The following is a 22,646-nucleotide window of genomic DNA, read 5'->3' as shown; positions in this document are numbered from 1 at the left end:
AAATCACCATAATCCCACATTACTCTAATACAACAAATACTTTGATACATTTTAACTTATTAGACAAGATCTTTGACAGGGACACACTATTCTGAGACTTTCACAAGCAAAAAGCAGCTTCTCTTCCTGCTTATTGGGTTCTGAATAGTCCAGGCAATGACATGAGAGGGGTGGTTGCCTCTCTTCCCTCTACTAAGGGCTGTGTAGCTCGCAGACACCCCGCCTCATAGTACTTCTGCAGAGGGTGTGTGAAAGCCTGCCCCTGCCCCCTTGTGCCCCAGTTGAAGCAAAGTTTAGATGCTAAGGGCAGTGAACCTGGGTATGGAAATTTGAAGAGGCACGTGCATGACAGATACTCCCCAGGGGATTTAGTGCACATTTAGGTTCAAAAGCACAGTCCCAGGAGGCAGAATTAATCCTGTGACTTCTGGCCCAAGTCCTTCCTGGAATTCTTAGAAGAGGGACTGAAAAAGGATGTTGGCCAGCAATGCAGGTTCTGCTTGAAGATCAATGTAGAGGAAGTTAAAGGTTTTTAAAAAAATTATTGTTTGGTTTTTAAGAACAATTTTGAGTAAAGATGACCTTATCCTTTACCAAGCCACCTCTAGTTCAGTCAGCCCTTTCTTTTGCTAAGTGCTGGCACTCCCATGCCCCTTCCACCGCTGTCCTTGGAGTACTGGACCAAAAAAGTGACCCTTAATTTAATGGAAGAAATGGTGGCACTCAGGAGCAGAGTGCTCAGAAGAGGGTAATCTCTTATTTATATATGGAATTCCCAATTTCCTTAGGCATATTAGCAAAATTCCATTTTGTTTAATTTAAAAAATAATCATGATAATAAACCTGGGTACCTTCCAAATCCCAAAGCCCAACTGCATCATGATTCACCTGTTATTTGCCAATGCATCTTTTATTCTGTGGGCCCCTAATGATTGTACCTAATCAATTCTATGATGCATGGTATTTCCCCCCACATATTAACATCTATGAAATTGTGCTGTGTCTTACAATTCCTGATATAATGTAGTTTCATTGGACATCTTTTTTCTTAATGATACCTAAAATAATGGTGTATATAATAAGCAAAAAAAATCACTAATTTGATGAAGTATGTTAGATGCTACCAGAGGAATGAATGAGATTGACGGATCTTTAAGCACGTGAATGTATAATACGTGAATGCTTAATTCAACACAATCCATCAGACAGGTGAAAAGCCCCTGCTGCTATACACTTCATGCTTCCACTCGGACACCGTGCAAGGAGACTTGCAGATTTTCTCCTCGCAGCCAGCTAGCTGGGTATCACCATTAATATGCAGCCACAGCCTTTAAATAAAGCAATACTGTCTACTTCTTCATGAAATCTTCCCTGGAAATGACCATACACATGCTGTCTATGCGAGACCCACCTCAGATAGAAAGATACAAGTGAGAAGGCTAGTACATCACATAGAAAGTGTCATGAGACAACTCGGCTGGACTGTCCCAGCAAGAGAACTAGAACTGGGGTATAACTTCCAGAGATAAATCCAATCACAAAGAGGATCAGAAAACACTACAGTTGAAATCTAGGCTTGAGCATTTCCAAAGTCAGGTGGGGAGAAATGGGATGGAATGAATCCAAGACCTAAATCAGAGTTAAGAAATAACTACATTTTAATCAAATGCTTTAAAACTTTAAAAATGCTTCAAGTTGTGTCAAAGTTGGGAATGTGGTTTATAGGTAAGACTAAGCACACACCTTGCTATTCTGCCAAGTACAAGAGACAATTAAAAAAAAAAAGACATGAATGGTTTCAAAGTTCAAAGAAAAAAATTGTACCTAAGACATACAGAACGTGAGTACGGATACAAACCACATCACTACTACACACTCACTGGAAGTAGGTGCTGCTCCAGGGCCAATTGCAGACTGACCAGGCTGTTGTCCAAACACGGGAGACTGGCTACTGCTTGACATCGTCCCTAAAGCAGGTGGTGCAGACCGACAACCATCAAAAACTAACACTGTGTAAAATGGCAAATATCCAAAGCCTGGGGGATTCGGCTGGCCGGCACCTTGACTTTGTCCAAACGTTGCGGTCTGGTTCACATAAAATGGGCTGGCAAATAGCGCTGAAGGTCCAGTGGCAAATACAAAGGATGATCCTATAGGCCCAAAAAGAATACTTAAATCATCATGACAGCTGAAAGGCGATAATCCTCAAGAAATCATCATAAACTCAAAAGCAAATTTCAAGCTTCTTTTCAGACTCTTACCTTTGAATGCCACCAAGCTTTGAGTGATGATTCTAAGAATTGTAGGAATACAATTCTCTCTACCACTGCTTAATAAAACATAGTCCATATGAACAAAAACTTCTATTAACAAGATTCCCGACCTTTGCAGTGAAAAATTTTAAATGAAGGGAATATATCTGAAAAAACAGCTGACCTCTTATCAGAAATTTAACACATTGCAGGAATCAGCTAATGCTGTAATCATGAATATACTGCATAATAAGGCCTAATGTCTAATAAAATAAACCCCAGTGTCTGGTTATTTACGACTTACATTTCAAAAAGAACTCTTACAAAAACGAAAGGTAACACTCTTGCTGAGATTAGAAAAACTGCTTCCAACAGTTAATTATATTAAACTTAAACAAAAATGTACATTATACCACAGTGTGAATAACTCCAACATCCTGGGTATAGATGACCTAGGAGCACCCATGTTGTTTTGCGATAACTGACTGCATTATTTCTAAAAGGTGATATAATTAAAGGCAATCCAAGTATAACACGCATGTGTGTTTTTCCTTTTGTAAAAGTACCTGTAGCGGTAGGCATGGTTGTAGCTCCAAAGTTGAAGCCAGAAGAAGTATTATTCCTACTGGTCTGGGACCAAAGACAAAGGGGGTAACAGCTGTACCCATGCTAGATAGAGTTGCTGGTTTGCTCTCTTCAGAGAAAACCAAAGACTGACATGTTCTGGATGTGGCAGAGTTACTGAAGGCCGAGCTGCTCACAGTGCTGGCCTGTCTATACACAGAGGCAGCAATAGATGCCCTGGACGAAGGGTGGAACTACCAAATATGCTGCCAGTAGCTAAAGTGGCTGATGGACTAAAATTAGAGGAATGATTGTTCATGAAACTAAAAATGGGATTTGAGGAACCTTGATTTAGATCAGGGGTCGGCAATCTTTTGAGACGGAAGAGCCGCCAGGGGTCAGCAAATTGCGGTTTGCAAACTGTGGCTCTGAAGTAAAATTGAAAATGAAAATAAAACTATCACAGTTTCATTTACAAAATTTTTAAAGGATATCATTCACATAATGGTGATTATGTAAAAATATATTTATGGTTCTTGAGTAATTTTTAAATTGTTGTGAGGGACAGGATTGGCTCTTCCAGGGGTTGGCAAACTTTTGAAACTGAACGTACCCAAAGAGCCGCATGTGGCTCGCGAGCTGTAGTTTGCTGACCTCTGATCTTGATGACAGAAATAACCAAACAAAAATCTTAAAAACAAGTAATCAGAGAAAGCAATTTTTCCTACCGTACACTCTAAGAATTCATTAGAAAACAGAATTGTTTTTTATACAGATTCATCAAATGAGCATCTGTTCTATTAAATGTGGGTGTAGTCACACATATACATCTCTTCGTTTATGGCTTATGGATTTTCTATCTTACATAAGAAAGCCTTCAGCATTTAGATTGATAAAAATAAACATATGCCTTTAATGCAAACCTAACTGGATACAGTGTTTGGAGAACAAGTTCACATAGTGGGAGACAGTTGTGCTTTAATCAACTTGATTTTGCAATTTATGTTGGCAGATTTATGATTTCAATTTGTCCAAATGACAGCCAATTTTTTCTGCAGCATTCATTGACTAGTGCATCCTCTGCTCACTAATTTATAACTCTTCCTTCATGACATGTTAAATTTCTAAATATATGTGCATTTGTTTCCTCTACAGTTATTGTTACTAGACTCTTTTAATTATTGTAGCTTTATAACATGGTTTGCTACTTAATAAGGCAAACCTATCTGTGTGCTTGCCTCTCTCCCCAGGATTTCTTGTGCATTTTCCCTTCCATACGAATTTTAGAAGTAACTTAGTTTGCCAAGCTCCATAAAAATCCTTTTAAGAACTGAAATTATATTGGGGGTGGGGGCTGGGAGAAGGATGTTCTCATTGAGGAACAAGTGTTAAATATGTCTTTTATGTTAGCATGTAACAGGTGCTATAGTTATTACAAAATACAAATGAGATATGTTGTCCTTCGTGCCGATTTGGAGGAAAGCTACTGATTGTTATATGATGATCCTGAACCCATCCACCTTCCTGAAGACTTTTGAAAAAGCTCTTCCAATAATGTCTCAGTTCCATACTGTGTAGAGACAGGGTTGGTCACATTACAGAATGGGTCACAGTGGCATGATTTACAGAAAATGGAGCTTGCCGGCTCACTCTCAAGTCACTACATGGGAGCCATTCATTCTGGTACTCCCATTTATCTAAATGGTCTCTAGCTGTTGTCACTTCTTCCAGTTCCTGAGCTCTGTTTTATTAGTATGTTCTCTTCCATTTGCCAATAAAATTGCTCCCTGAGATTCCATCTTTGGTCCAGTACCCATCTTACCAGCTCTCATCTACTCTGATGGTTTTAATCACCAACAAAACTGTTTCCCAACTTGTACCTGGAATACACACTTCTGATCTTCATCCCCGTGGTCTCTTTCCACTATCCACCTGATCAGCTCATCTAGATGGCTCCTCCTCTCTGACATATTTCTCAAACCTTCTTCATTCTCTTTTCCTGACTAGCCTTCTACTGCTATTCTAGTTCAAGCTCCCCACATTTCTTGAATAACAGCCTTCTTATTGAGACCTCTGGTCTTGTTCCCTTAAATCCATACTTCCAAGATCGACCAGTGCCATAACTTTCCTCTCTGGTTATGCCTTTAAAAAATTAACTGTTACAAAGTTCTATTGCTGCCACTCCCTTAAGTTAGGAGACCTCAGTTTAAGGCTGTCTTCTCTACTCACTCCGCTCACTCACTTTCTGTCACTTCTATTCCCAAGATGTATTTGAAAAGTGTGTACTAATGACTCCCAAACCTGTACCTCTATCCCAGAGGATCCATTATCAGTACATCCAAAGGCCTCACATATATCTGAAAGTCAATTTCAGCAGCTTGAAATCAACACGTCTTCAACTACACCTTATTCTACATCATCATCCTTATGTGATTTCCTTAGTACACATCACCGTTATTTTTGCATGTACTATTGACACAACTTCCTAATCTGTCCTCTGGTCTCCAAATTTTGTCACCTTCACATCTATCATTCAAAAATCCAACAAGTGATTTATCAAAATATAAGTTTGACCATATCACTCCTCTACTTACAACGATGGCTCATCTTTCACAGGATGAATTCAAAGTTCATTAATATATTAATGGGCTTCCTTTTCTTGTGTCTAACAATTCATTGCCTGACTCAAAGTTTTATTCTCCCTTCAATTCTGAATTAATTTTGCTTTCCTGCATGCATCAGGGCTTCCTTATTATTATTTTGGAGGGGAGGAGAGGTGTCTGGTGGGAAGGGAAAGGTATTTCAGAATGAAGATTCTGAAATCTCATTCTCATGGAGATGTTTAGTAGGAATTAGAAATATGACTCAGCCTTTGTGCTCAGACAGGGTTCTAGGCTAATAACTCAAGAGCTTGCCACTGCAGACATAAAACTACATATAACATCCAGGATGCTTATATCATGTTTCATCATATATCTGTAACAATTAATTATATAACAGTATTACAAAAACAGCAAAGAGTCATTTCCAGATGTGAATCTTTAGTAGCTCTAAAGTTTGAACAGAAAAACAGGAGAAACTCAAACATAACTCCATTTTTGTAACTGCCTAAGTTAGCCTTTTCCATTGATGATTCAGTAACTGGCTATCAAGGCAGTGTCTCTGGCAGATAACATACAGGTACAGGTATCACCAGTAATATGCAGACATAGCCTTTGTGTAAAGCAATACAGTCTGCCTCTTCATGAAACCTTCCCTGGAAGTAATGACCAGACACTTCACTTGGACTTACAGAAAAACAAAGTACTATTTTATTTTGCATAAAGGTTTAACAAAGATTGTCCCTTTCTAAGACCTTTCAGCATGCATATTAGTCAACTTTGAAAATGATCAAGGGCCAGCTGAGTGGGTCAGTTGATTAAGAGAGCAAGCTCTGAGCAATGGGGGCACTGGTTCGATTCCCACATGGGCGAGTGAGCTGCGCCCGAGCCGAGCTGCTGCTGAGCTGCCAACAGGTGGCAGGATGGGTCAATTGGTGAGAGCACATACTCCTAACAATAAGGTTGCCAATTCGACTCCCACATGGGATGGTGCGCTATGCCCACCCGCAACTAAGATTGAACATGGCACCTTGAGCTGAGCAGCCACGAACTGCCGACGGGTGGCTGGATGGTGACTGGTCTTGGAACTGAGCTAGCTGCGCCCTCCACAACTAAGACTGAAGGACAACAACTTGGCTGTTTCCCTTCCCCAATTCCCCAGCACTGTCCCCCTCTCCCAATTCCCCAATAAAATCTTTAAAAAAAAAAGAAAATGATCAAGAAGAGTAAGACGTTTCTGATAAAAAGGCATAGAAAGAGGAGGTGAAAGTATATACTGGGCTGATTAAACACAGCCTATCCTAAGTTAGCATAAAAATCTAGCCCCAAGCAAATAATTTTATCCTCAAGAAAACTTAAGATGTATGAGGAAATACTCATCCCAAAACATTTAAAATATTCACGTTGTTCTTAGTGGTTGGACAGAGAATAAAGTAAAATGTTTTACTGAAGCAATGAACAAAATCCTTCCAAACAGCCAAAAACATACCTGGTATCTCACATATACAGGTCGCACATTTCTTGTTTTTTCTATTATTATAATTAGAGCATACAGGGCACTGCCAATACCCCGCAAGCTTTTCTGATTTATTTCCTAATCCTAAGGCACCAGTGGTCACAGTGCAGCTGGAAGATGAAGCAGCCATGGTTACAGCTCTTTCTGAAGCTACTGGCAACGTAAGGACTCTCTTAAAACAAATTCCACGTTTGAGTGTTTCACAACCTACACATCTTCTCACTTCTGGTTTATTTTTCATTGAACAGGTATCGCAATTCCAAGTTCCTACTGCTGGTTTAATTTTGTCTCGACAACCTGTTCCCGATGCACGCAGAGTTGGTCTGCCACTTTTTCTTGGTGTTCCAATTTCAGCCTGTTTAGCAGTATCACTTGGTGGCAGCTTTGTTTCTTGATGGACAATGCAGTTGTTGCCTGTAACTTTGTTCACATATAGATAAGGATCACGCTGCCACGGCAATCTAGTTGTCCCAATTCTACTAGAAGACAAACTATTTATTCCTGGTCTTGTAGACACAGCAGGGCCTGTGGTGGTAGGCTGAGCAGCAAGGGAATCTGTCTTTGGTGATGTGATACCTACAGTGGGGGAAGAGAAGAGTGAAAAGACAAAGGTAGGGAAGACTTTCCAATCAAAATGTTAACTAATAGTATTACTGGGAGAAAACATATCGACCTCATTGTTGAGTTACTACAATCCAAGATGGACTACTTAAGAGGTGATTTTCACCTGATCACTATTTATTCATCACATAATTAATGAGTGACACTTAGACCTAGTCAAAATCTGCAAAAGATGTTTTATTTATAGGATATCACCTTCTTCTCAAAGTTTCTATTTATTATAATTCACCCAATACCTAAGTCTAGGCTTTAATTTGTAGTAATGTACTGACCGAAGCTACTGTCGTCTATTTTTGCTACACTATGTTTTGCCTTCCTGATCTCTGATCTACATACAGTATATTTATAGCTTTCCTCCCTGATCTGTCTCTCCTTTCAAGTATTCCCTTGGCTATACCAAATGATTTCAATGTCTTTTATCTTTGAGTTTTATCCAGTTATAATCCACTAGTGTGGTATCCTCTACTTTCAGTCAAAACCAGCTGAGCTGTATAGATATGGTCAGTGTACAGATGTCCTTCCAAAATATAACAAAGTGGGAAGAATTATTTTTAATTCTGTTAAACTCTATAGAGCTCTAGAAAAGTAACCGTTCAATGACAAATATGATAAAAAATTCCAACAGTGATGTACCACATCATCTGGTCACTCCTAGCAATACAAAAATTATTAAAACCCAGTCAATCCTATTGGAGCACAAGCTCATGCTACTCAAATACATGCCTACACGCCATTACCAAACACTAATATTATAAAAATTGCCTCAATGACTCTCCAAGTATACTCTCAGAGCCTTTCACATTGTTAAACATTTTGCAACCCCTGAAGATATATTTAGACAATTAAGGTTTCAATTAATTGAAATTATTTGACAATTAAGGTAAAACCATGGAGTAATAGGAAGAAAAAAGTATTTGTCCTACCAAACCTGCTATCATTGAATTCACTGAAATTACTCTTTATTTGTGGGAATGATGTTTCAATCCTTTACTTTGGACCAACTAACTTCCTTTACTCATATCAACAAACTCAGAGACCCATTTCTCTAGCTATTAGCACCAAAGGAAAGTAAAATGAGAGGGGAAGGAGATATAGAAGGTTGTTACAAGATTTTTTATTTATTTATTTATTTTTTTATAAGAGTTTACATGAGCCAAACTAATGACATACGCTGGGCAGCAAGATCTCAAAGGCTTCTGTTACAGAGTTTCTACTGCAACCAAGAAATAATTCAGCTTACACCTATTTTTAGCACAATAGCAAAACAATTCCACATATCTCAGTTACTCCCAGTGGTCAACAATGCATCATTTTGTTAATGTGTAATTTGAGTACCTAAGGTTGGCAAAATGTTAACAGTCACCATCTCAAGGTATTACAGATTTCTATTCTTTCCACTTTTTCAGATTTTCCCTCTGAAGAACATACTACTCCAATTTTTCATATTTAAAGAAGTTAAAAGGGGAGAGGAGTGGACATTATGAATGCAAAGTGGAACTTATATGGACATAAACTATATGAATTTGATGAATATGAATTTGGTACTGGATTTTGGGAGTTTTGCTTTAACTGCATAAAATCATCTAAATTACTGAGACTCCTGCAGGCAGTGTACTCATTTATAAAATGAGAGGGCTAGACCAAAAAAACCTAATTCTTCTAAGGTTGTTGTAGAAGCAAACCTTACTTTGAAATTCCTATTCAATTATACATGAACACATCTACTGAATCTTAACTCGTTGTGACCTACTAAATTATCTTATAAACATTTATACATTATAATTGTACACATAACAATTCAACTTGTGACTATCCTCTTTCATTTTCATACTGAAAACTTATTCTTATTTGAGCATTTCTAGTCATTGCCTTCAAATTATTACCTACTAGCTTTTACATCTTTTTTAAGTAAGCACTGTCCCTATTATATATTTGGAATTAGCAAATTTTTGTTGGTCTTTTTACACACACACACACACACACACACACACACACTACAACTAGAGAATAACTTGAGAAGTTCATGGAGAATAACTGGAGAATAACTTGGCAGTTCATGTCCTTCTCATGAAAAACACATGTCTAAGTCAAACATCAGGTTATTTACTTTTATTCTATATTAGACTGTCTCTATTAATTTTCTATTCATTTTCTCATTCTATACTTGCTTCATAGTCTCCTATACTTGCCTCTCAGATATTTCATTATAGTACAAAGTCCTTGAATTCTAAAGAAATAGTGTCTAAGATATTTCTCTCAAATAAATTACATCTGCCTACATCTACATTCAGAAGACAGTTGCCTATCAAATTAGCCATAATTGTTTAAAAGACTAATGTATACCACAAATAACATTAAAACAAGATCATGAATTTACAATTAAGATTTTAAACTCTCGCAAAGGTAGCCATTATCTTCCTAGGGTTTTTCAGAACATCTAGGACACTTCTTTCTTTCAAGGCTATAGCAGGTCTAAAAGGGCTCTCACAATCTTCATCGAGCTGCTTCTTACAGCTTGAACACTTCACTACAATGATATCTTGAGCTGTAATTTTTTTCATTATAAAAAATATGCCAAGAGAAAAATAATTGGACTCAAGTTATATGTATTAAAAAGAACTTTCAAAGATAATTATATCAACCTGTAAACCATCAAGAAATAAGTCACTGTAATTCAAAGATAGTGAACAAATTTAAAAGTACAGGGTTAACTTGCCATTACAAGGAAGTAAAAATACTATTTCTCACACTGTAGATCTTTCCTCCAAAAAGGAAAAAAATAAAAGCTGTAATTATTACACAAGGGATTTTATTGGTAATCAAGAAAATCAAGCTGAAGCACTGAATAGGGTATGGCAACTAGATAAAACTGATGATACACTGCATGAAATATATAATCAATACACAGAAATTTACAATATTAATCAAAAACCTTAAAAAACATTCAAGTGAGTGAATTATTTCATTTCTAGAAATTCACCCTATGACTGAAAATATCCTTCAGTTATATTGCAAACCTGGATGATTAATGCTCAATACAGAGCTCGTTATATAAATTACAGAACACTGACATGATGGAATGCTGTGCAGCCACAAAAATCCATCTTAAAAGGATCATTATTTTGGGTCCAAGATGGGAAATTAGGTAAATGCTATGCCTACTGCATCCCAGGGTCACACCAAAACTAGAAATAAATTATAGTACACTAAACTAAGGAATCATCTGAAAACTAGATGAACAGAACTCCTATAACTAAGGACATAAAGGAAAGGCCACATTGAGACTGGTAGGAGGGGCAGAATGTGAAACAGCCTGCGCCAAACTCACAGATAGTGGTTGAACACTGGGAGAGACACCTCACTGGAGAAGGAGCCCCCAAAAGAGGAAGGGGTCATAGCCTCACAGCTGGTTCCCTAGCCCAGTGGTATTGTGCCAAGAAGAGGAGTTCCCACAACACCTGGCAATGAAAATCAGCCAAGTCTCTGTTGGCCCATACTGGTGAGATGGTAGCCAGATGGAAACCCAGATGCCTTCTTAAAGGGCCAGTGCACAGACTCACTTACAAACATTCACCTAGTCTTTGCTGATGGGACGGCAAGTCAAGAGGTGCCAGACATATATATGGGAAAAGACTAAGTTTTGTGGCTTCTGAGTGAGGGCTGGTGGGAGAGCAATTATTATTTTTGTGTGGAGCCTACCTCACATGAAGCCTACAGGAGGGCATCATTTTTTCTATGATGAAGTCTCCCTCAAAAGGCCAAATCTTAGACCACATTGATCTGGTAGAATCCCAGCCCCACCCAGCTAGTGCTGCATCACCAAAGGCACTCTCAACACCAGGTACACCAGACTGTCCCTCTCATCTAAGGAGGCTTTCTCAAAGCCTGAGCCTTATGGGCAGCCAGCAGGTGGCAAGAGGCCTAGGGGTCCCTGGGATTTTGCTAAGCTCTCCCAGGCCCACTACTGGTGGCAGCTGGCCTCGGATCACAGTGAGGCCATGTTCACAAGCCCCCAAGTCCAGTATGGGCAGGAGCCAATGACATACAACTTTGTACAAGGTAATCATGAACCAGTAAAGGGTAAGCCTGATATTGGCCTACATAGGAACCCCTGTCAGGATAAACCACAAACAACATACCAAGAGGGCAGTTTTAGACCACACCAGAGCACTACCTGGTTAGCCCCCAAAATGGCACACTCTTAAGGGGGTCTCAACAGGCACAGAGTCCATAGAGGCAAATCCTTCTCTCAGGGATTAGCCGCCACACAGCAGCTCAATCACTGTGGTCATAGCCAATTCTTACAGTCAGTCAGCCTGGGAGTCAAACCAAACCACTGAAGCACCAAAAGCAATCAAGGCTCACATACAAATGGAGAATACACCCAAGGGAAACAAACTCTTGGAACACATGCACAGGTGATCAGGGAGATTGTACAGGACACATATTACTTAGGCCACTGAACAAAGACTGAGAGACATAGGAGCTCTACATTATACACAGAAGCAAACACAGACAGGCAGCCAGAATGAGGAAACAAAGAAATATGTCCCAAATAAAAGACAAGAGAAACCTCCAGAAATAGAACTAAATGAAATGGAAGAAACCAATCTACCAGAGTAGAGTTTAAAACACTGGTTATAAGAATGCTTAAGGAATGTTGTGAGAATTTCAACAAAGATACAGTAAGCATAAAAACAGCCATATAAGCTATAAAGAAGAACCAATCAGAAATAAAAAAAAATAATAAGTGAAGTGAAGACTACATTAGCAGGAATCAAGAGCAGATCAGAAGCGGAGGATTGAGTCAGCGATTTCCACGTAGAAAATGAGGAAACAGAAAACACCCATTCAGAACAACAAAAACAAACCGAAGACGTTTTAGGGACCTGTGAGATAACATCAAGTGTAACAACATTTATATTATAGGAGTACCAGAGGAATAAAATGGGAACAAGGAATTGAGACCCCTATTTGAAGAAATAATGACTAAAAACTTCCCTAACTTGGTGGAGGAAATAGACATACAAGCCCAGGAAGCACAGAGAGCTCCAAAAAAGAGGAATCCCAAACCCAGGCACATCATAATAAAAAAGGTAAAGGTTAAAGACAAAGAAAGATTTCAAAAGCAGCGAGAGAAAGACAGCTAGTTACTTACAAGGGAGCTCCTACAGGCTGTCAGCTTATTTCTCAACAGAAGCTTTGCAGGCCAGAAGAGAGTGTAAGGAAATAGTCAAAGTAATGGAAAAGGGCCTACAACAAGATCGCTCTACACAGCAAGGCCACCATTTACAATTGAAGGAGACAGAGAGAGCTTCCCAGAGGAAAAAAAGTAAAGGAATTCATTACCACCAAGCAAGTCTTACAAGAAATGTTAAAAGGGCATCTTTAAGCGGAAGAAAGGAGGAAAAAAAACAAAGATAAAAAATATGAATCATAAAATGGCAATAACTATGTACCTATCAATAATCACGTTGAATGTAAACAGATTAAATGCTCCAAGTCAGTGGTTCTAAACCTCTGGGTTGCAACCCCTTTGAGGGTTGAACGACCCTTTCACAGGAGTTGCCTAAGACCATCGGAAAACAAAAAGATATTTACATTACGATTCATAACAGTAGCAAAATTACAGTTATAGAGTAGCAACGAAAATAATTTTATGGTTGGGGTCACCACAACATGAGGAACTGTATTAAGGGGTCACGGCATTAGGAAGGTTGAGAACCGCTGCTCCAAGTGAAAGACATGATGTAGCTGAATGGATATGAAAACAGGACCCCTACATATGCTGTCTACAAGAGACCCACCTCAGATTGAAAGACACTCATGGATTGAAAGTAAAGGGATGCAAAAAGATATTTCACACAAATGGAAATGGAACAAAGGGCTGGGGTAATGATATTTATATCAGATTAAATAGACTTTAAAACAAAGACTATAATGAGAGACAAAGAAGCACATTACATAATGGTAAAAAGATCAATCCTTCAAGAGGACATGACCCTAATAAACATTTATGCACCCTACATAGGCGCACCTAAATAGATAAAACAAATACTGAATGACATAAAGGCAGAGATGGACAGTAACACCATCAGAGTAAAAGACTTTAACACACTGGGGACCCATGATGCAGATTTGTGTCTATACATTGAGGGGGAATGTTTCCAGAGGTATCACACGCTCAAGCACTACTAGGTCTTTGGTGAGTATTTCCTGAAAATTTCAGTTCACAAAAATAGTTAGCTAATTTGTTACAAATTTTTAAAGAAACACAGTATAAAAGTTGATTTCAATGGTTTAAACCCTGGGAACATGCATTTAAACAATTTAAATGCCCTGTCCTCAATTTGTTAACAACCCACTGACACCAATGGATAGATCTTCCAGACAGGTAATCAAACAGGAAACAGCGGCTTTCAATGACACACTAGACCAGATGGATTTAATTGATATTTTTAGAGCATTTCACCCCAAAGCACCAGATATACATTTCTTTCAGGTGCAATAAATGTAAGACCATGGAACTCATATCAAGTGTCTTCCCTGATCACAATGGTATGAAACTAGACATCAATTACAAGAAAAAATAAAAAACACACAAACACATGGAGGCTAAATAACATGCTACTAAACAATGAATGGGTCAACAATGATATAAAGAAAGAAATCCAAAGATACCTTGAGACAAACGAAAACGAAAACAAAAACACAGTAACACAGAAAAAGCAGTCCTAATTGGAAAATTCATAGCAATGCAGGCCTGCCTCAAGAAATAAGAAAACTCTCAAATAAACAGTCTAACTTTACAAATAAGGGAACTGGAAAAGAAAGACTAAACAAAGTCCAAAGTAAGTAGACAGATGGAAATAATGAAGATCAGAGAATAAATGAAACAGAGACTAAAAAACATGACAAAACATCAATGAACCAAGAGCTGGGTTTTTTTGAGAGATAAACAAAATGAACAAACCTTTAACTAGACTCATCAAAAATAAAATGGAGAGGACACAAATATAAAATCAGAAATGAAAGAGAAGTGACAAGAGACACTACAGAAATACAAAAAAAAATTCAAAAATACTACAAGCCACTATATACCAACAAAGCAAACAATATGGAAGAAATAGATAAATTCTTACAAGCAAACTATCTTTCAGGGGTGAATCAAGAAACAAAAAACCTGAACAGATCACCTGCTACCGATGAAATCAAATCAGTAATCAACAAGCTCCCAACAAACAAAAGTTCTGGACCAAATATCTTCACAGGTAAATTTTACCAAACATTCAAAAAAGGATTAATACCTATTCTCTTCAAACTATTCCAAAAAATCCAAGAGAAGGAAAGGCTCCCCAGCTCAGTTTAAGAGACGACAATTACCTTGATTCCAAAACCAGTCAAAGATATTACGAAAAAACAACAAAAAACTATAGCCCAAAATTACTAATAAGACAGATGCCAAAATCCTCAACAATATATTCGCAAACCAAATTCAGCAATATGTTAAAAGATCATAAACCACGATCAAGTGGGATTCATTCCTGCTATGCAAGGTTTGTTAAATATCCTCAAATCAATTAATGTTATTCATCACATATACAAAATGAAAAATAAAAATCATATGGTCATTATCAGTAGGTGCAGAAAAAGCATTAAACAAAATCCAGCATCCATTTATGATAAGAACTCTCAGCAAAGGTGGACTAGAGGGAACATACCTCAACATAAGAAAGGCCATATATGGCTAACTCACAGCTAATATCATACTCAATGGGGAAAAGGTAAAAGCATTCTCCTTAAGATAAGGAACAAAAGAAGGATGATCACTTTCACCACTTTTATCCAACACAGTACTGGAAGTCCTAGCCAGAGCAAGCAGACAAGAAAAACGAAAGGCATCTAAACAGGAAAGGACGAAGTAAAACTGCCATCATTTGTAGATGACATAATACTATATAGAGAGAACCCTAAAGATTTCACAAAAAAACTATTAGAATTGATTAATGAATTTAGGAAAGTAACTGGATACAAAATTAATATTCAGAAACTGGGTGCATTTTTATGCACCAATAATGAAATATGAGAAAGAGAAATTCAGAAAAAAACCATTTAGAATTGCATAAAAATATGAATAAATATAACAAAGGAAGTAAAAGAACTGTACTTAAAACATTGTAAGACATTTAAGAGAGAAATTAAAGAAGATAGAAATAAATGGACACATACACCATGCTCAAGGATAGAAAGAAATAATACTTAAAATGTCCATACTACCCAAAGCAATCTATAGATTCAATGCAATCCTTATCAAAACAACAAAATTTTGCATATTTCACACAACTACAATAAATAATCCTAAAATGTATGTGGAACCATAAAAGACCACCAATAGCCATGGCAATCCTGAGTAAGAAGAACAAAGCTGGAGGTATCACACTACATAATATCAAATTATACTACAAGGCCACAGTAATCAAAACAGCATGGTTCTGGCATAAAAAAAGACACATAGATCAATGGAACAGAATAGAGGTCAGAAATAAATCCATGCCTGTAAGGTCATTTAATCTATGACAAAGGAAGCAAGTATTTACATTGGGGTAAAACAGTCTATTCAATAAATGGTGCTGATAAATGGTGCTGGGACATCTGGACAGATACATGCAAAAAAATGAAAATGGATCACCATCTTATACCATATACAAGAATAAACTCAAAATGGATTAAAGACTTAAATGTAAAACCCGAAACCATAAAACTCCTAGAAGAAAATATAGGATGTAAACTTGTAGACATTATCCTCAGTAATATTTTTGCTGATATATCCCCTCAGGCAAAGGAAACAAAAGAAAAATAATAAATGAATGGGACTACATCTATGGAAAGTTTTACACAGCAAAGGTAACCATCAACAAAACAAAATTATATACATGTATATGGTCACGGGATATAAAATACAGCTTATGAAACATAGTCAATGGTATTTAACAACTATATACAATGTCAGAAGTGTAGCAGATGGGGGTGGTGTGTTATCAATCAGTAAGGTGTGTAAATGTTACATTATTTTCTACACTAATAAAAAGAAAAAGAAAGAAACACATTTACATGTGTATACATAAAAAAAAAGCTATCCTACTGAATGGAAGATGATTTTGGCAATGATATATCTGATAAAGGGTAATATCCAAAATTTATGAAAATTTCATACAATTCAATACCAAAAACACAAACAATCCAATTAAAAAATGGGCCAAAGAGATGAAGAGATATTTCTTCAAAGAGGACATACAAATGGCCAATAGACACATGAAAAGATGCTCAATGTCACCAATCATCAGGGAAATGCAAATAAAAACCACACTGAGATCACCTCACTCCTGCCAGAATGGCTATCATCAATAAGTCAACAAACAACAAGTATTGGGAAGGAATATGGAGGAAAGAGAACCCTCCCGCACTGTGGGAGGGATTGCAATTTGGTGCAGCCATTATGTAAAACAGTATGGAGGTTCCTCAAAAAATTAAAAATAGAGCTACCTTTGACTCAGAAATTCCACTTCTGGATATTTATCCAAAGAAACCCGAAAAAATAATTCAAAAAAATATATGCACCCCTATGCTTACTGCAAGATATGGAAACAACCGAAGTGCCCATCAAAACATGACTGGATAAAGAAACTGTGGTACATTCATACAATGTAGTATTACTCTGCTGTAAAAAAGAATGAAATCTTACCATTTGCAACAACATGGATGGTCCTAGTTATGCTAAGCAAAATAAGTCAGACTGAGAAAGACAATTACCATATGATCTCACTTATATGTGGAATCTAAAGAACAGAATAAACAAGTAAATAAAACAGAAACAGACTCATAGATATAGAGAATAAACTGAAGGTTGCTGGTTGGGAAGATGGATGAGAAAGGTGAAGGTATTAGGAAGTACAAATGGGTAGTCACAAAGTAGTCATGGGGATGTGAAATATGGGGAATATAGTCAATAATGTAAAAACTATATATGGTGTCAGATAGGTATTAGACTTATTGGTGGAATATCTTCCTAAGTTACATAAATGTCTAACCATTGTGCTGTAGCCCTGTAATTAATAGAAAATGATATTGAATGTCAACTGCAATTAAAATATATATTTAGTCACAAGATGTAAAGTACAGCATAGGGAATATAGTCAATGATATTGTCATAGCTATGTATGATGTCAGATGGGTAGTAGACTAGTTGGGGTTATCACTTTTTTAGGTGTGTAATATTATGTTATTTTATGCATCTGAAACTAATAATAAAAAAACCACAGATATGGGTAAAAGCAGGTTAAAAAGTATAGAAGATTTTGAATGTTTTTATCTAAAGAGTAATAATAGCTGCTGATGAGTGGTTTTTATTTATTGTTTTTATTTTTCAATATTTTCCAAACTTTCCAAAACCAACATATTCCTTTACTTGAAGGAAGAAATCTATACTTTCAGGATGATAATGGCTTGGTTGTCATATTTTTAAAGGGGGAGTTTCTGTTTACAGATTTAAAATGCGTGGGATTGTTTCAAAATAACCTCACAGGTGTGTCTGTATGTGTGAAAAGGGAAGAAGGAAGAAAGGGAGGGAGAGAAGGAGGGACAAGACTGGTCACAAAGTGGTAAATGTTGAAGCTGAGAAAAGAGAATTAGGGATTCAGTCTATTGTTACACTTCTGAGAATGTTTGAAATTTTCTATAATAAAATATAAATAACCAGATTTTTCTTCTGAAGTGATGCCAATTAAAAAACAGTTTCAAAAAAAATCCTGCCTACCCTACACCTCACACCATGAAAAAAAATTAACTGAAAATAGATAATTGATCTAAATATAAGGACTAAACAGTAACACTGTTAGAAGAAAACTTAGGAGGCATATTTTCATGACAATGGATTTTGAATATAGATTCTTAGATTTGACACCAAAAGAAAAAGCAAAACAAAATTTGAAACTTTACTAAAATTAAAAATATTGTGAATGTAAGGAAGTTATCGAGAAAGTATGAAGACATTATCAAGACAACCCATTGTATTAGAGAAATCATTTACAAATCATACATCTGATAAAGAAGATAAACAGCCAACAAGCACATGGAAAGGGGCTCACCACTGATCACTAGGGAAATGCAAATAAAAACCACAATGAAGCATCACTTCACAACCACTAGAACAGTTATAGTGAGAAAAGAAAAATAATAAATGTGGTAAGAAGGTAAAGAAATTAGAACCCACATATATTCCTAGAGGAATATAAAATGAGCTAGCTGCTGAGAAAACCATTTTTGTGGTGCCTCCGAAAGTTACACATATAACTACCATCTGACCCATCAAGTCCATTCCCAGATATATACCCAAAGTACTGGGACCAGTATTCAAACAAATACACGTACAAGCTTATTTACAGCAGCACTGTCTACAACAGCCCAAAGGGGGAAACAGCACAAATGTCCATCAATGGATACACAGAAGAGTTTTACTATATCCATACAATGGAATATCATTCAGTCATAAACGAAATGGACTCATCCATAACACAACTTGAGTGAATCACAAGCAAAAAGTGACACTGTATGACACCACAATAGGCAAATACACAGAAACCAAACACAGATGGGTATTTGACAGAAGTTGAGGGGAAGGGGAAATGGAAAGCAAGTGTGTAATGGATACAGGTTTCCTCTGGGAGTTAAAAAGGTTTGGGAGTAGACAGAGATCGTTGTTGCACAACATTGAGAATATACTTAACCACAATGAATTGGCTCTTTAAAATGATTAATTGTATCTTATGTCAATTTTACCTCAACAACAAAAATGTGGAAAACACCAAATTCACCTCTTATAACAATGTGAAAAAAGAACTGATGTTTTTATCACTTTACCATATTCTATCTTCCTTTATAATAAAAATTAAATTGCTTTTAGTAATTTAAGGATTCCCTGAAGTGTACTCAATATGATGGAAAAAGAAGATAATGGAAAATTTAGCCTCTGTCACAAAGTAGTTAATCATGACTCTACATTTTCAATCAGCTTCTTAATGATAGAAGTGGTGACAATCAGGTGCTGACAAAGAGAATAAACAATTATCACCATTTGAATGTGCCTCTCTTACTTAATGAACTCCTTAAAAATCTGGGAATTCCCCCAGAATAATGAAACACAAAATTTGTTTCAATAAATTGTTATTCATTCCATTACCATTAGTAAAACATTTTTAAAAATTGAGAATGATTTTAATATCTTTTCTCATAACCAGGCATGAAAATGGTAATTGAATAGGTTCATTCCTCTTGAATTCATAGTAACATTAAAGAAAAAAATCTTGTGGAAAGAATTACACCTGAAATGTGCTTGTTACTTTCTCTTAAACGGCTGTTGGATTCAAAGAAAAATAGGATTGCAAACACACCAATCAATTCTCACTTTGTGCCACTCCCGCAATCTATGCTCTTATGACCTTCCATAGCATCCAAAGCCAAACACCTTCCTCGCTTCTATGTCCTGGTTCTTTGATTTGTTTTAAAACATATAGTCAAATAAAACCCTTCTGGATGGGGCACACAAAACTACCTGATGTCTCAGTCTGTAATACCCACTCCCTCACTCAACATATTCTGTTACTCCAGGTACCTCACCCCCATAAAAATCACTCAATGTCTTACTACTACATTCAGGTTAAAATCCAATTGTTCAGCATAGCATTCAGGAATTTTTAGAATTTAAAGCTACCTTTCAACCTCATGACAAACTATTTGCAATTTTTGAACTATGTCATGCTTTTTCTCTTGTTAATTTACCCTTGCATTCGCTATTATTTGTTGGGTAAAATGCTCGAAAATTCTTGTCATGAGTTACTAACTGCAGATGATTTTTCATTTCCTAAACACCATACACTTGAAAGAAAACCACCATTACCATAAAAAATCCTATTATTTAATTACCTGATTATTCATTTAGTTCCCTCAATTATGCCCATTTCTTGAATTCAGAATTAAGAACAGAGGCCTCTTTGCAGAGGCCAGCATAACCCTGACACATAAAAACGCTTGTGAACTGAACAGTAAAATATAAATGGAATCCAGTACAATTACCAGGTAGGCAACCCCTGAGTTTCCTATAATCAGATTTTATTTATAATAAACCGTCATTTTATTTTGGCTATTCAAAGACAATGGATGAATCTGCTGTTACCACTATCCCTCTCACAACTGAACTGTAATATTAACATTTAGGATGCTAAGTATCTCTGAGGATAATCACTAAAACACACTGTCATAAAGTTGGTACTCATTCCTGTTTGCTTTTCTGAGCTAATTTCATTCAAATAAAGGCATTTATGTGTATTGCCCAATGTGAAAAAAACTTGAAATGCTAGTCTAATATATGCAACTATTTTTATGCAAAAGATTATGAGAAAATTTTACTCACCTGAACTATTTGTAATTGGTTCTGAAATACTACTAGACTCAGAAAGTTCTGCTGTTTTTGCAACAGGCTCACTAAATGTGACTCCAACCTGTCAAGAGAAAAGTGATCCTTTAAGTGTCAAATTAGTTTTAAACAAATCTCAAACATAGAGCTTTCTCATTCCAAGCCAAAAATATATTTAATTTCATTTATTTTATAAAATTCACAGTTTTTCATATTTTACAGTCTCTAAAGTTGGGATGCTCTTATAACAAGTGGTGTATCATAGTTTAACAACAGTGTTTTTAATTTCTTAGGCATTTTTTCTATCAAAGTAGTATATAGAATAAAATAATGTGTTCCTAATGCCCACTTCTGGATTTCTAAATGTCATTTTTTAATAAAAAGTATGGGAGTTTTTGGACAATGGACAGGTGTCAGGCAGGCAGCCGGAAACTACAAAATGATCTGGAACATCTCACAGTGACAGAAAACAAGGACACGCTGAAATACAAAGGGCAACATGTCAAACTGATAAACATGCCAAATAAGGGTGGTGCAAGCTGAGTACTGAACTAATTATTTTTACCGGAAAAATTTATTTTAGTTATAAATAAATAAAAGAATACATATGTTTTATAAAACCCCAAAACTTTTCTAAGTTTCAGGCAGTACAAAAAACACATTAACTAAATGCATTATGATTCAATTGATTAGTTCCTTATCTTAATTGGATCTAGAACCAAGAGAAACAAAACAGCAATTAAAGGACAGTATGGCTCTGATAAGGAAATCTGACTATGGAGTGTAATTATATCATGTTACAATAAATTTTATGGGCATCATAACTGTATTGTGGGTATTCAAAGGAATGTCCTTTTACTTAGGGGATCCACGGAAAAGTACTAAGAGTATTAGATGTTTGCATTTAACTATCAAACGGCACATGACAAAATACTTATGCTTATGTGTGTTTGTCTATATACATGTGTACTCGAACATACATATATACATATGTATAGAAAATAGTATATAGGTGTTCACTCATTCAAGTTTTCTGTACATTATATATATTTTTTCACGTAAAAGAAAAATAATTGTATTTTGTACCACCCATGGCATCTTGGATTTCAAGAAATACAGTATATCTTTAAAATCAATAAATATTGCTTAGTTACTACTTATAGATGATGAGGTAGTACATATGCCTCAGTAGATTTTATAATTGGAGACAAAAATGTAAATACCGGATGGCCAGTGTTGTTTGAAGAGGTCGTTTGTACCTGTTTTTCCAAATTATTAAAGAAATACTAAAAGTGCTTTTTAGAAAATGAAATTTACTCCTAATTTGGATGTCTTTTATTTGTGTTTCTTGTCTGATTGCTCTGGCTAGGACTTCCAATAGTATGTTGAATAACAGTGGTGATAGGGGATAGCCCTGTCTTGTTCCTGAACATAAAGTGAAGGGCTTCAGTTTTTCACCGTTAATGATGATATTAGCTGAGAGTCTGTCATATATGGCCTTTATTATGTTAAACTATTTTCCTTCTATACCCATTTTAAGTGTTTTAATCATAAATGGATGTTGTATCTTGTCAAATGCTTTTTTTGCATCTCTTGATATAATCATACAATTTTTGTCTTTTCTT

At 36.3% G+C, this 22,646-nt stretch overlaps 1 protein-coding gene across 1 annotated transcript in view; it reads right to left on the bottom strand.

The window, feature by feature from the left end:
• Positions 1 to 22,646, bottom strand: part of LOC109377110 (nuclear pore complex protein Nup153-like) — an 89,567-nt gene that overhangs the window by 754 nt on the left and 66,167 nt on the right. The window contains exons 13-15 of the mRNA XM_019633368.1: positions 21,019 to 21,106; positions 6,906 to 7,508; positions 1,881 to 2,150 (exon numbers count right to left, since the gene is read on the bottom strand). Coding sequence (XP_019488913.1) covers positions 1,881 to 2,150; positions 6,906 to 7,508; positions 21,019 to 21,106 — 961 coding nt within the window. The remainder of the gene's footprint in view (positions 1 to 1,880; positions 2,151 to 6,905; positions 7,509 to 21,018; positions 21,107 to 22,646) is intronic.

This window comes from Hipposideros armiger, unplaced genomic scaffold, assembly GCF_001890085.2.
Source record: "Hipposideros armiger isolate ML-2016 unplaced genomic scaffold, ASM189008v1 scaffold_1292, whole genome shotgun sequence".
NCBI classification, from domain to species: domain Eukaryota; kingdom Metazoa; phylum Chordata; class Mammalia; order Chiroptera; family Hipposideridae; genus Hipposideros; species Hipposideros armiger.
The sequence above is the reverse complement of the archived record's forward strand: the minus strand, read 5'-3'. Positions and strand labels throughout refer to the sequence as shown.